Source organism: Globicephala melas, chromosome 12 (assembly GCF_963455315.2).
Source record: "Globicephala melas chromosome 12, mGloMel1.2, whole genome shotgun sequence".
Taxonomy (NCBI): Eukaryota; Metazoa; Chordata; class Mammalia; order Artiodactyla; family Delphinidae; genus Globicephala; species Globicephala melas.
Window position 1 is genome coordinate 25332101 of NC_083325.1, and position 14540 is coordinate 25346640.

The 14540-nt window shown below is 42.4% G+C and overlaps 1 protein-coding gene across 1 annotated transcript; it reads left to right on the forward strand.

Annotated features, from left to right (window-relative positions):
- Positions 1–3627: 3627 nt before the first annotated feature.
- Positions 3628–14031, forward strand: LOC132598277 (uncharacterized protein C2orf78-like). Its single transcript, XM_070046903.1, is given in 10 exon segments — positions 3628–3727; positions 6587–7333; positions 8613–8669; positions 8672–8890; positions 8893–8975; positions 8977–9754; positions 9757–10116; positions 10119–10265; positions 10268–10576; positions 13895–14031. Coding segments are annotated over 10 exon segments (2937 nt in total).
- Positions 14032–14540: the final 509 nt, after the last annotated feature.

The window sequence follows — 14540 nt, forward strand, 5'->3', positions numbered from 1 at the left end:
AGATAAGAGTGGAGCTTAAGTATAACATTTCCTCACAGTATCAGGCATAGGGATCTGCACCTGTTAGAAAAACTATGAATCCTGCCACAAGTGGAACAGCAAAGAACAGCATGTCCTATAGTAGGTCTGAAGGTATAATAGCATACTAAATTCCATTGTTATTTATAATAACAAATGTTTTTTGTTAGTTTTACTTTTCAGTTTCTAATTTCTGAAAGTATCTTACATACACTGTGAGTAATCTTCACAACCATTTGAGCTGGGTTAACTGAGTCAGGAAGGTCAGAATTATTGAATGAATGAATGAGTGAATGAGTAAAACATCACTAGCTTTAACGTACCTGGGACAGTCATAGTCTAACCAAGTTTCAATCCACAATCATTTATTTACAATTCTGAAAACTTCCACAGAATTACAAATGGGACAAGAGTAGTAAATTACTATTTGGATAAAGAAAAAATACAAGTTAGCACAACCTAGTTTACAAACTTACAATTAGGCACATTCAATTTGGTGCTAAGTCATAAAATATTCTTTTGCAATTTATGAAAAATATCCAATAGGCATGTAATGGCCAAAAAGTACTAATGATACAAATATCTATAGACATGACAGTGTACAAATTGTGACATAAATCTATCAGAAACTAGAAAATCTATGTTGGTCCTATAGTTCCAGCTTGCTAAAAGATACAGGCTTTGGGTGGGAACACAAAAAAATCCAGACCTGGCCATAACAGGGTTGGCAGAAAGTATGGGAACTAGCAAAGAGTAGGCCTCTGGATGGAAGTGGGTCCAACATGAGATAAAACAATGCATTAATGGGTATGTAGTAGGCTGGGATGGAAAATATAGGAGCAAGGGATATTTGGAGAATCTGACAGCTAAGTATTTGACACTAACAAAATCTACCAGTATCCCATAGGGCCTCAGGTACCATGCAAGGGTTTGAGGGATTCCAGTATTTAATTAAACCAAAATGTGACAATGGGAGGAATTAAGGACAGCCTCAGGGGTAGATGAACTGGGGATGTTACACCAAGACATGTCTCAGTTAACCTGATGGGTTCAAAATGCAGGAAGTGGGTATACGGGACAAGACAATACCCTAAATGTAAGAATAAAGGTTTAGGTCAGGGTAGGGCCTGATGTTGCTAAGTGTTGAAATAGAGCTCTTTAGTTTCTTCCTCCCATATGTAAGATTCTTTAGAGGTTAAGATGATGCTCAACCTGCAAGCTAAAGTTAAACGGCTGGAACTAGGGAGAGAAAATAAGTTACATAGGCTCGGAACCAGGAAAAGCCTAACTAAGGGTTTGCCTAACTAGATAGAATAGAATGTTGGAACTGAATATTTTAATATGTAAACATTTTACTGATACCAAAATGTGTCTTACCACACTTCCCCCAATCTCACACCACCCACCCTAACCTGCAGTAGCTATGGGTCCCTTGATTTCCATGGAAATACAGAGAAAAGAGACACTGATCTGGCTTGCAGGTATTCAGTAGTTGTTAGCCTCACATCACATACTAGCATCATGTGAGTAGGCCATCTGAAGTAGGAAGCTTAGGGGAAAAACCTTGAAAAACACTTAAAAGCTTAAGCCACATCTCTGTACTACAACACCTTTCACAATTTCTTCTCAGGTAAGCATCATCCCCATCAGTGAAAAAACTCATATCTCATAATAGGAAAAACAGGCCTAAAAATTAAATGTGTGTCTTTGGAGGTCCCATCTATGGGACATCTTCCTGGTACTAGAAAAGTCCCCAGAAAGATCAATCTTTTCACCCCTCCCTGAAAGCTTACCACCAAGGAAAATGACTAGATCCATGGATTTCCTCCCTCAAACCAGCTTACCTCACATATAAATCATTAGCAACTCAGCCCTTACTCACATCACCACAGTCACAAGAGTGGTTAGGGAGCAAAGCACCAACCACGGGAACTAAAACAGAGGCAACCCAGGCCAAGCTGGGCTGATGGCAGATGTCTGCTCCTTACGCTTGGGTGCATAACGCGACTCACCGCAATGCCTTTTTCACAGACCCTTTTTAAAGTTTCTCCACAACATCGAGCAGGTCAAGTTCATTCATGATGCTTCAAGATAAACGATCGTCAAGAGAAAAACATGCAGTATGTCTTACAATGTTGGAGTCCTTAAAAATATGACAAGGAAATAACCATGCAGACAAAACCAGAGCATTTTAAAAAATCTGTATTCTACAAACGTACCAGTGAATGCTATTAATAAGGTACTATGAGAGAAAACAAAATGAGAAATATATGTAAGACTGTTCCCTTTAGTGTACAGAATTCATGGCAGTTGCCGCACTATCGAGCTACTTACATCTATGACTGTCTGTTCTGGTAATACAAAATGAGGCCAAAGTGTGTCAACTTGTTTCCCACAGAAACCAAAAAGTCTACATGAATCTCTTTTCTCCTGTGCCCTTTCACCTTATCTGCTCCCAGTTCTCCATGAAATGTCCTCTTCCTTCTCTAATTATTCTCCTCTTCATTTTGCTTGGCCTTGCACCCAAGCATGCAAGACAGAGAATCCTAGAGGTCCAAGATTCTAGAGTGGCTGTTTGCAAGGGGGAGGAGATTACAGTAACTGCCACACTGTATATACTTCTGTGCAAAGAAAAAGGGACAGTATTCAGAATGTCTCTCACATATAAAGGAGCTGGATGGCAGGATACCTGTGTGGCCCAAGGAACTTCTAGTTAGCAAATTATGGGGAAAAAATTGCAATCAAAGGCTGGAAGAGGAAAGGTCTGCAACCAGCTCTGTCTCCTAGCTCTCTGGTATTTGCGTCCAACGAGCAGAGTCTATTTTGTGAAGCATCAAGCACTGAAAAGAAGATTCCTGCTGCAGGAAGTTGACAGGAAGTAACATCCATGAGGGTGAGAATGCAAGATCAAGGCTTGTCCTAGAAACAATGCCCATAATGGAAAAAAAAAAAAAAAAGGAAAGCAGAAGAGAAATGTAAGTCGCAAGTCCAACCTGGCCCAGCCCAAGGAAGGTAGGAGTCAAGGAGACGAAACTGAAAGAGAAGAGCCTTGGACCACAACACTCTCCACAAGGTACACTCAACAAAGTTCACCCTACGCTTCAACCAAGTTACAAAAAGAGCTTCTTAATCCCTACTTTTGCTCCTTAAAAGCTGCTATAAGTTCACTAATTAGACAGGTATGATTTCAGAACAACTGTAATAGTTCAAACTAGATGGCTCTTGCCTTCCTAAGGATATTAATTAAATAAGATATATATATATATAGCTCTAAGTATATGATACATGAAATATAATACTCTCCAGGATATAGGTAACTGTTAGTAAATTATATTAATGAACGTCTGTAAGAAATGTTGCAATGATTTCCCTCATGTAAGAGCCTGGGGGAGGTAAATCTGTCTTCTAGGATTTCCTCCCCAGAGCTCAGAAATTTAGGTGTTGTTTTAGCTCTCCTACACTCTCTCCACCCAACCCCGCCTTCCTGTTGGGGATCGGACCTCCCTATTGGCTATCTCATACCTTGAAACTGCCTGCCTCGTGACATCATTCTCCTACATCATCACAAGTGACCAGTGAGCAGTAACCTGTGACCTTTGTACTGCACACATGCGCCGTTCAGCTGCAGCCACTCAGACATCCTCTGGTGTTGTCTCCTCATCCCTTGTATCTGCAGTTGATGTTTTCTCTTCTTCTCTGACCACGTCAGGTAAGAAAAGAAACTTTTTAAAGTTTTTCGTTAGGTTTATTTTGCCCCTAAATTTACTAGTAGATTCACAATAGCATGGAATAATGAGGGAAAGTACTGAACTAGAAGTCTGGAGACCTAATTTCAGTTTTGACTTTGGCATTTACTATCTGTGTCACTTTGGACAAATCATTGACTGTCTCACAAAGCCTGATATTTTCCTTATCTGTTACGTTAGGATACTACATTGGTTGATCACTCTGATCCCTTTCTTTTCTAATATTGAGCCTTAAAGGGTACCCATGTAGAAAATGAAATCAGAGACTTCTCAAGAGTGTTTCAACAGAAACACAGAAAAGCCAGGTGACACAGAAAACTAGCAATATACAGCAAGATGTTTCATCTCTAAAGGTCTCCCTCCACTAATATGTCGACTAGTTGAAAAGAGAAAATAGGGAGAGAGGATGGAGGGTACTGGGCTATAGGGAGGCACAGAGTCAAACGTAAGGAAGTTTAGGATTGTTTTCATCAGCACAGGCCAAGAGGAACCAAGAGATTGGATAAAAATATAAGAATGAAGAGGGAAAGCATAGAGGAGCTCTCAAGAAAAATGTAGTTTGCAATGGAATGTTGATGGGAAAAAAAGATTTTAAATTAAAGCAGAAACAGCATAGAGTGAATTCTGCTCAGAGCAGGGCAAAACAAAGTTGATTGTAGCAAATCCTTATTTTAACAGACTAAGAGGAAAGTAAGGACAGAACAGGGTATCACCAGGAAAGGCAGCTTACCAGAAAAGTCATACTCAGTTTTTTTTCTTTTATTGCCTCTCTGAATACAGTTGGCACTTGACAGTTTTGAATATAAACATTTTAGAAATACGTCCCAGAAATGATGCTTCCTATATACAAGAAACCAAAGTGGTTATCTAGGGTTCTGCTTTTCAATGTTTGATTCTTTCTAATTTTTCAACTATGTAGACGTTTTACCAATTAAAATTTTTAAATGATATCTTCGAAATTGAATCAGAAGGACTATTTCCTTTGTGTGATATGTAGCTTCTAAGGCAAGGTTGCTTTTCATCTTTACAGTTCTTTCCTTCCTAACACAGAGAGCACATTGATCAACAGCCATCGTTCATTTTTAGATCTTAGCTACCTAAGAAGAAAAAGAAAAATTCAAGCCCCACATCTCTAATTCCAAATTGAGGGAATTCGCTGGCAGTCCAGTGGTTAGGACTCGGTGCTTTCACTGCCAGGGCCACGTGGCACGGCAAAAAAAAAAAAAAAAAATCCACATTTATCTAGAACAATATTGTGGAGTCCTTTTGATGTTCTTACATTCGAAAATCTTTTTTAATTGGATTCTAGTGATGATGGTTTTTTTAGGTTTTGGGATGTCATCTTCGTGGATGTTGAAGATAATAATAAGATAATCTAAGTTCTAGGATAAATACAAAAACCTTCTTGATACTTTTTAAGCTTCCTTTCTGCTTACTGTATGTTTCTATTCTTTGAAATATATATTTCTACCAGGCTTAATACCTGTTATTGCTGGGTAAAAATATGAATGAGCACAATGAAATTCTTTTACATTTATTATTTTGCTGTCTGCTTTGTACCAGTTTTCATTGAAATACTTGTCTGCATATATTGTGGCCCCCTATACATTTACATTGATTGAATTTTGTTGCTTGTTATGCATTTTTACTGATATATCTTCTCTGTCTGTATGTATTGGCTTGGAATTCATTCAAAATCACCTTCTATCGTGTTTTTTGGTTAATAGTATTCACTAAAATACAGTGGGCAAAATTCACTTTCATATTATTGCATGTATGGTACAGAATGTCATTTGTTAGTAAACTCATTATGCTTTGACACTTGCCACATACCCCAGTTTTCATAACTATGTATTTTACATTATGTAATATGTTTTTCATGATATTTCTTTGTCTTTCTAGAACTTATTGTATCTTCCTCCATATAAATCATACGCAATATATCAGTTTATTCATGTATTAATTATTACTGCTATTATTATTGGTGGTGGTGTTATAAGCACTTTACAGATGAGTAATCTGAAGTAATCAGATAACTTTTTTCTTTCCAAAAGCACTTAAGAAATTCACTTTCAGGTAATCATTTTGAGGTGGGATAAGAAACCAGGTTTGAAGAGGGTAAAAATGACTCTTTAAATTTACCAGTTGGACTGAGCTGTATGTGAACTCTAGGTAATAGCGTGGGAACTGCACAAGCAAAGTGAGACACTGAAGAATACAATGGTAATAGCCGTACTGTTTTCTAACGGACGAAAAAAATGCCTATAAATTCTATTTCTCCTGCTTCCTGGCAGTATCATGCTCAGAGTAGCGTCCTGGCAAGTAAGTCAGGATACTTAGGCTCTGAAACCTGGTAAAGATACTAACATAATGAGAGAAGTTGAACAAGTCAACCCGACCTCTCTGCGCCTCAATTGCCTTCCTCATGAAATGAGATTGTGAAAACAGAGGTTCTCCAAGGACCTCCTAGTTCTAAAATGCTCCCAGTCTACGAAACAGCATAGAAGTCCATACTAGTGCAGGCTGAAGGGAAAGATAGGTCAGGGAGAAAGTTGCTTCCAGCCTAGAGAACAATGTCTGAACCATACCACTTGGGTCTTCTGCCCATCTGTGCCCAACATGGGAGCACAGGCAGCTAATACAGAAGACTGTAAAACTGCTCAGTCCTTGCAACCATCATAACGGTCTGATTTTTGGTTTCTCAGTAAGTATTGACACTAGAGGTATCCGGATAGCAAGAAACTTAAGATAATGCTGTTCCTCAAACATAGTGAGAATTTATCAATGTCCCTGACTTTTTCATTACCCTCTTGTTCTTACAGAAAATTTCCAAAATCCATCTCGACTTGGAACTCTGAATTCTCTGCAGCACTCTCTTCCTGGGGTGAGCAATGCAACTTCCCTAACAGGAAGTGTCTGCAACTTCTCCAGAGTCTCTGCTCCTGCTGTCAGTTCGGCATCAGCTACTGGTACCTCTTTCCAGACACTCATGGGTAGCGCCTACCTTCACCAACAGTCTAGCACAACTATGTTATCTGGAGTTACTGATCAGAGCCAGACGTCCACTTCAGCTGCTTCCTATCCGGGTGTTCTTGACTGGGACATCACAGGAAGCACTGAAAAGAATTCTCCTTCACTCGGAGACTTTACTCTGGCAGTCACTGACCAGCACACAGCTGCTTCCTCCATGTTTATGGCAGCCCAGTATGATAAAACTGCAGACACCAATAACATGGTCCCTCTATATCCATCACCTTCTGCCAGGCTTGCTCAGGGAACACCATCTCAGATTCCAAATCAGGGACACAGCCTGTCACTTCCCTACCAGGAAGGAAGCCAGGTATATTACTATAACCAAGGCACATTGGGGTCTTTACTGAATGGAGAACTTGGCTCCTGCCTGCAATCCTATGGCTCTGTGTCATACACAGGAAGTAGGACCTCTGTGCAACCAAAAGTAGTTATGGTACTAAAGGAGATTCAGCCCACAAATATCCAACCACCAGCTTCCACCTCTGGAATCTACTACCATGTGTCTGCTCAACCCGTCACAGAAACAAGTTTTCAAGGTGAGTACAAACAGCAAGAAAGTTGAACAATGAGGTCAGCATTCAAAAGTGGGGTCAAATCTACAGCTGGGAAGTGGTGTACAGACAGGTAGAATTTAGATCCTGAGCCTTTAATAACCACTACCTTCGCTCAGGGCTCTCTGGTTTTAGACTCTATATAAGAACACCTAGGGCTTTCCTGGTGGCGCAGTGGTTAAGAATCCGCCTGCCAATGCAGGGGACACGGGTTCGAGCCCTGGTCAGGGAAGATCCCACAGGCCGTGGAGCAACTAAGCCCATGTGCCACAACTACTGAGCCTGCATTCTAGAGCCCGTGAGCCACAACTACTGAAGCCCACGCGCCTAGAGCCCGTGCTCCACAGAAAGAGAAGCCACCGCAATGAGAAGCCCGCACACTGCAACCAAGAGTAGCCCCCGCTAGCCGCAACTAGAGAAAGCCCGTGCACAGCAATGAAGACCCAGTGCAGCCAAACAAATACATACATAAAATAAGTAAGTTCAAAAATAAATAAGTAAAAATAAATTTTTAAAAAAGAACACCTAATTCAGGTGGGAAGGTGGGAGGGACACTCTAAATGTCATCTATGCTGCATGTACAAGAACCCCGAGAGCATACCAACAGGTACCACATTTTTCACTGCTGTAGCCGATCATTCCCCCTGTACTCCCACACTGTATCACTCCCTTCCCTGATCTACTGCTACAGTCTCTTTGGAAGGTGTTTCAGAACTCTTGTTATCATAGTGACAGTTTAACTGTCCTCACTTCCCTAATTTATACCAGGATTTAAGACCTTGTGGTCCGGGATCCTGTCCAGAGCAAGCAGGCTAAGACTCTGTCCTTGTTTATTTATTTCATCAGGAAGGGCTCTACTCCCTCTCCTAGTTCATGGTGTGAAGTGTTCTTAGCCTCTCAGGAAAGTGGGGAGAATTGAAAGGACGCTATAAGAGAATGCTAGGCTTTGTAAAATATTTCATTTCTTTAAAAAATAAGACTCATTTTTTATTTGACTTTTAACAATCCTAGGAAATACAAAGAAAGCCAAGAATCGGTGACATGAAATGATCACCAGTAAGAATTACAACAGTCACCGCTTATCTCGTAGCATAGGGCACTGTCCGTGATCCTTAAGAAGAGTTACTAGAAATGCCTTGCCCATCTTGCCCCTAAACACCAACACATCAATCATGTACCTTGAAAGGTACATGAGTGCTGTGTTGGTGTTTAGGGGGAGCATCTCACTTACCAGGGACTGACTTCTACCTTGATTCCTTTGTAGGGATCGAGACTTCCCTGGTGACGAAAAATTCCCTGGGATTGCAACCTCCAAGCCAGACATCTGTGTGACACAAACTCAAGAACTCCCCAGGTCCTGCAGGAGCAGAAATATCCAGATACTTGAGAGTAACCCACCACCTGAACTTGGGGACATTTCAGGGACAGCTCCAGTCCAGAGCGCCAGTAGTCTCCTGGCCCTGCCTCCAGCTCCAAGCCAGGGACAAATAGAGAGTGAGCACTTGGAGGATATGAAAACCAAGCTTTCAAAGCCTCTGGATGCCTACAGATCCCAAGGGAAAACCAAGAGCCTCCACTACTCCCTTTAGAAATCCCTGATATTCAGCAGCTCCTGGCCTGCACTGATGCATCCCCTTAGCCCAGAGGAGCAGCCTGCTTCTGAAAATGCTGATCTGGGAAAGAACAGCCTGAGTCTTGAGGACCTAGGGACACTTGAAAATGGGATGGAATCTAGCAGTGGTTTTGCAGACGTTACTACACTGGCGGAGGATATTCACCTTCCCCAGCTCTTTTATTCTTTGAAAGATCTTGATCAATTCAAAGGTCCCAACATGATCAAAGCCAAAGACACCAGAGCCATTAAGGTGAATCAGGTGCAGGAAAAGCCAAGTGTCATAAAGGTTCCCTCTGCTCAACCCAGGAAGAACAAACATAAAGCCTCTGAGCCTATCAGTGGTGCTCCCAAGGCCAAAATCCAGCCAAAGAATCCAGAGTGCCTGCTAGGGGGAGAAGTGCTTCTACACCATGCTGCAGTCAGGGACAGCGCTCCTGTGACCACGGCCAAGCATTCCAAAGGCAAACCTCAGAAAGCTGCATCCAGAAAGATCAGCAAAACGAAGAGCCACGGGCAGGAAAAGACCTCAAGGACCAGACGAAGGAAGAAGGCTGATGAGAAAAAGCAGTCAGGGAACAAAGTCAAGGCAGAAGAGAAGCCAACAATTCCCCAGACGAAGCGAAGGAAGCAGCAAACTGAGCTTATCCAAGAGAGCTTTAAAAAGCCTCGAACCTCCCTAGGCATGTGCAGGCTGGCGTCTGTGAAGGTTTTTCATGCACTGGGGGAGAAGAATGATAAGAAAACTGGGCTCTCTTCCTGTCGGGTCTTGGGAAATTCAAGCAACCCTAAACACCCCCAGCTATCCAGCCATGGAGGTATACCCCACCTGAGGGTAAGAGTCCTGAGAAAACTCAAGTCAAAGCCCAGAAACCAGACAGCAGAGCTGAGAAAGAGTGTCCATCTCCATCCCAGTAGGAGCTGCCGCCTCCTGGGAAGGTCAAGTTGATACCTCTGCCGTTTTCTGCCTGGGACAAGCCTCAATCTCGACCTGCTCCTCGGAGGCCACAGTCTCTGGCCTCACATCGGCCTGCTGTGGCTGAGTGTGCCCGGCCTGTTTTTACTAACTCAGCTCAACCTCCTGCAGTGAGTTCATCCCACCCAGCTCCTGCCTCTTTGCCAGGTCCTGCCAAACCATCTCAGCCAACTATGACTAACCAACCCAACCGGCTTGGACCGACCATACGCAGCCTCGTGTCCCTCAGTCTGCTGCTCCTAGGCCTGCACCCTACGGAACTTCATCTTGCACTTCTCTCCAGCGGGAGCCTGTTCCCCCTGCTGTGAATAAGTGCCAGTCCCCACCCAAGCTCCAAACCCCTTTCTACTCCAAGACTTCAGCGAGCAACCAGTTCCATGGAGGGAACCCAATGTTCCTGAGCCAGTAATGTCAAAGCCCATCGAACACGAGCAGAGGCCAGAGCGGGAGGCCATGAAGAGACGGGCTCAACAAGAACGTATTGCTGCCAAATACACCTCATTGGGGAAAGTGCAATTTTTCATTGAGAGGGAAAAAGAAATGGAAATTGCTGACTACTACGGATATGTAAAGTCAGAGCTGCTAGGAGTGTTGGTGCCACCTTGGGGACCAGCTGCTCTTCCATATACAGATAAGACAGGTATAAATTTCTCTATTTATTTTGATATATTTTAAAACAATAAAACTGAATAAATAAATGTAATAGAATTCATAGGTGAGTAATAAAACTTTTGAATTTTGAGATGCTGCTAACTGTGGTGTGTTTTTTGTTTTTGTTTTTTGATGGGGTTGGAATCAAAGTCTGCATGAGAAAGGAAGGACTGAAAGTTGGATGGGAGAATGAAGGAAAGGGATAAAAACAGAGGAAAGAGAAAGGAACTTGGCCCAGGGCTAGGAAGGCCAAAAGACATTTATGGATTTATGAAAGGAAGCAGGAGTGGGGATGAAATGGCAGAAGTAAAAAGCATGGTGAGTGGTCAGGGGTGAAAAAACAAAATTTGAGTAGAATTGAAGATGACAGAAGGTGAGTCTAGGTTTACTAGGAGAAACAGAAAAAGTCTCTTGGGGAGGTTGGCCTTAAGTCTCACAACCACCAGATAGGTATTTAAGAAAACAGGAGGTTCAGCACACATCTCTGAAAGGTTTGAGTTGCCTTACCCAGGTGTGATTATAGTGGGGGGATAGGAAATCTACCAGAGAGGTGGCTAGGGCTCAGAGTTATCCTAGGGGCAGCTGACGACAGGGGCACAGCCAAGGAACTGCTGCATCAGGAGGCCCACGAGTAGGGCCTGGTATGTAAATCACCATGTACTCCACACCTAAGCACCAGAGCAGCTAATGCACTACTCAGTTAATCCTGGCAACGACAGGCAAGGCCAGTATTCCTGTGCCACTTCACTTAGAGAGGTGCAGCAAAGGGCTGAGGTCACGTCGCATGTGGAGGTACAAGGCCTCAATTGCAGGCCCAAATGCCTCCAAAGTCCTCAGTATCTGCAAGTGCCCGGAGGCGGCCAACCTGGCTTTCAGAGCACAGCATCCTGAGGTTACTGGTGGATGAGATCAAACTTCTGGACAGGCCTAAATATTATCTTGAGGGGCTTCCTCCATTGACCAGGGCAATGCCGCCTTCTGTAAACATCACCATCAACTGAAACGCACGAGAAAAATCCGACGGAAGCGTCCACTCTCACGGGTGAGAGCGGTGGGGGCACGCACACTGGGCAGCCGCTCCAACAGCCACAGGACCCAGGCGCCCAGCGGTTCACGGGCTCCCTGGGAGGCCTTGTGGGGCAGGTCGAGGGAGTGAGGATGGGAGAGAGCGGCAGGGGTGGGCGTCAAAAGGAATGCAGTGGGGAGAATGGAGAGATGGAGACAGTGGATAGTGGATAGTGACCATGGGAAAACTGGCAATTTTCATTTTCAACATTAATTTTTTGAGATGTCATTCACATGCCATAACACTCACCGTCTGAAACTGCAAATTCAGCGTCATTTCGTACATTCACAAGCCTATGCAACCATCACCGTCATCTAACCCATCACGTTTTCATCACCCCACAAAGAAGCCCCCATAACCATCAGCAGGCCCTCTTCATCCCCTCCTCCTTCAGTCCCAGCAACCATTAATTTCCTTTCTGTCGCTATGGTTTTGCCTTTTCTGGACATTTCATGACATAATACAAATGGGACCACTGTGTGTGGCTTCTTTCACTTAGCATAATGTTTTCAAGTTCATCCATGTCGTAGCATGTGTCAGTACTTCATTCCTTTTTATGACTGTATAATATTTCACAAATACACCACATTTTAAAAATCCATTCATCCATTCATGGGCATTTGGGTTTTTTACACTAATAATCTCCATTTATTGACAGTTTATTCTGTGCCAGGCAGCACCAGGCTAAGTTACTGATCTTATTTCACAGATAAAGAGGCTTGGAGAGTGTGAAGAGTTTGCCCAAGATTAAGAGCTAGCAACTGGGGGAACTGGGGTTTGAACTCAGGCGAACTTCAGAGGTAATAGAGTCACATGACAGAACATTAGAAAAGGTCCACAAGGGTATTCAACGAAAAGTCACCCTTTTCCCCACGTGCCCCAGCCACACATTTCCCTCCTCAGAGACATCAGCTTTTGCCATGCTGTGGATCCTTCCAGAGAACTATTTATACCTCAACGTGTATGTATCACAATTTATTGACTAATCTGTCCCACTGATTTGAAATGTCACTTTTATGGTATAATAGATTCTTATACATATTTATATTACTTTTCTCAGAGCTGTCCTGGCTCGTTTTTGCCTATCTTTTATGTTTTCCATTTCTCTAAAATCCTTTTTATCTTCAAAAAAATTTTTCCTTTTCCTGTTTGTTTCTCTTAAGGCATTATGTTCATTCACTCATATGATTTTATTTAAATGATTTACTTTTGGTGGTATCGGGTATTAGTTGCAGCACGTGGGCTCTTCGTTGCAGCGCTGGGGCTCTTCCTCACGGCTCGTGGGCTCTCTAGTTGTGGCGCGTGGGCTCCACAGCACGTGGGCTCAGTAGTTGCGGCGTGCGGGCTTAGTTGGCCTGCGGCATGGGGGATCTCAGTTCCTCAGCCAGGGATCGAACCTGCATCCCCTGCATTGGAAGGCAGATTCTTAACCACTGGACAACCAAGGAAGTCCCCACTCTTGTATTATTTTAAATTTAGTCCTCATTTCTGAATTTTTTTTTCTTTTATTTTGAATTCTGTCCTGAGTTCTATCATCTTACCTAATATTCTGGTTTATGCTGTTCGTTCACCTTTTTTTTTTATTATGGTAAAATATACATAAAACAAAATTTAGTATTTCAACCATTTTCAAGTATATAATTAAGTGACATTAAATACACTCACAATGCTGTGCGACTATCACCACTATTCAAATTCAAAATAATTATGTCTAAAGATTGAGCAGGACCTCAGAAAGATGGAGGCAGCAGCATAGTTTCTGAATCTCTCCAAACCCTTTCATGGAAGAAGATCAACTAAAACCAAACACCCATAGGTGGCATTTATCAGCATTTACCTTTTCCAGAACTTTTTCACCATCCCAAACAGAGACTCTAGAGCCATTAAACAATAACTTCCCATTCCCTCCTTGATCCATGTTCTTTAATCTTTTCCACTGTTTTTCTTAGCATCTTTTAGCCCACTTTGAAATAACAGGTTACAGTTTTGATCTGTTTTGTGGACCTGTCTTTTCCAACTTGATTTTATTGTCTGAAGAGATGCTATTCTGCTCCTTATTCTCTTTTTTCTTACACTACCTCTGTATGGGATATGATCCCAATCCTTTTCTTTTATTGATTTTTGGATGAAAAAAGTTTTAAAGCACTTTGAAAAGGAGGTGTGAGGCCATGTGGAAACGTGTTCCTCATGGCTGTTTCATCAATGCTTCATTTATACTGTTTTGAAATAACTCTTTTCCAGGAGGCATAAACCAGTGGGCTTTATCATTGGACAGAGTGCAGAGAAAGGACCCCACGAAAGCTGATCACCTTAGCAAAAATGATTTAGTTATGATTTCACCCAAGATTGGTCACCAACCAGCCTGGGAAACTCAATGAACCAGAGACAAGGTATAATGCCATCTTTCCTTCTCTCTGCCTCAGCTCTCAAGGATTGGTCACCTACATGTTATTTGTAATTATTAGTTGGTTTCTGTTCATAATTACTATCAGAAGACACAGCACTTATGGGTCTAATTACATTGCCCGGCTACGCACCATTCTTCTTCATTTTGGCTTCCTGTTCACCAGCAGGAACCTGATTTATTTTTGTTCTCCCCTCACCACAGCCCAGTAATTTTTGTGAATGACTCTCAGTCTCGCCAGAATCTGTATCTCTCACTCTGCCCCAACATCCCACCCCATCATTCACTCCCTGAAGTGTACTCTAGAAATTTAGGTATACTGGATATTTTAACACTGTTCACCATCTGTTATGAAACCAGAAGAAGAGCAGCTCTCTTATGGAACGACGGAGAACTTGTAAGGATAAAACACCAGTCTGCAGGAGAAAGGGAAGAAGAGAATGATGGAAATAGTTTCCGGAAAACTATTTTTACATTATGTTT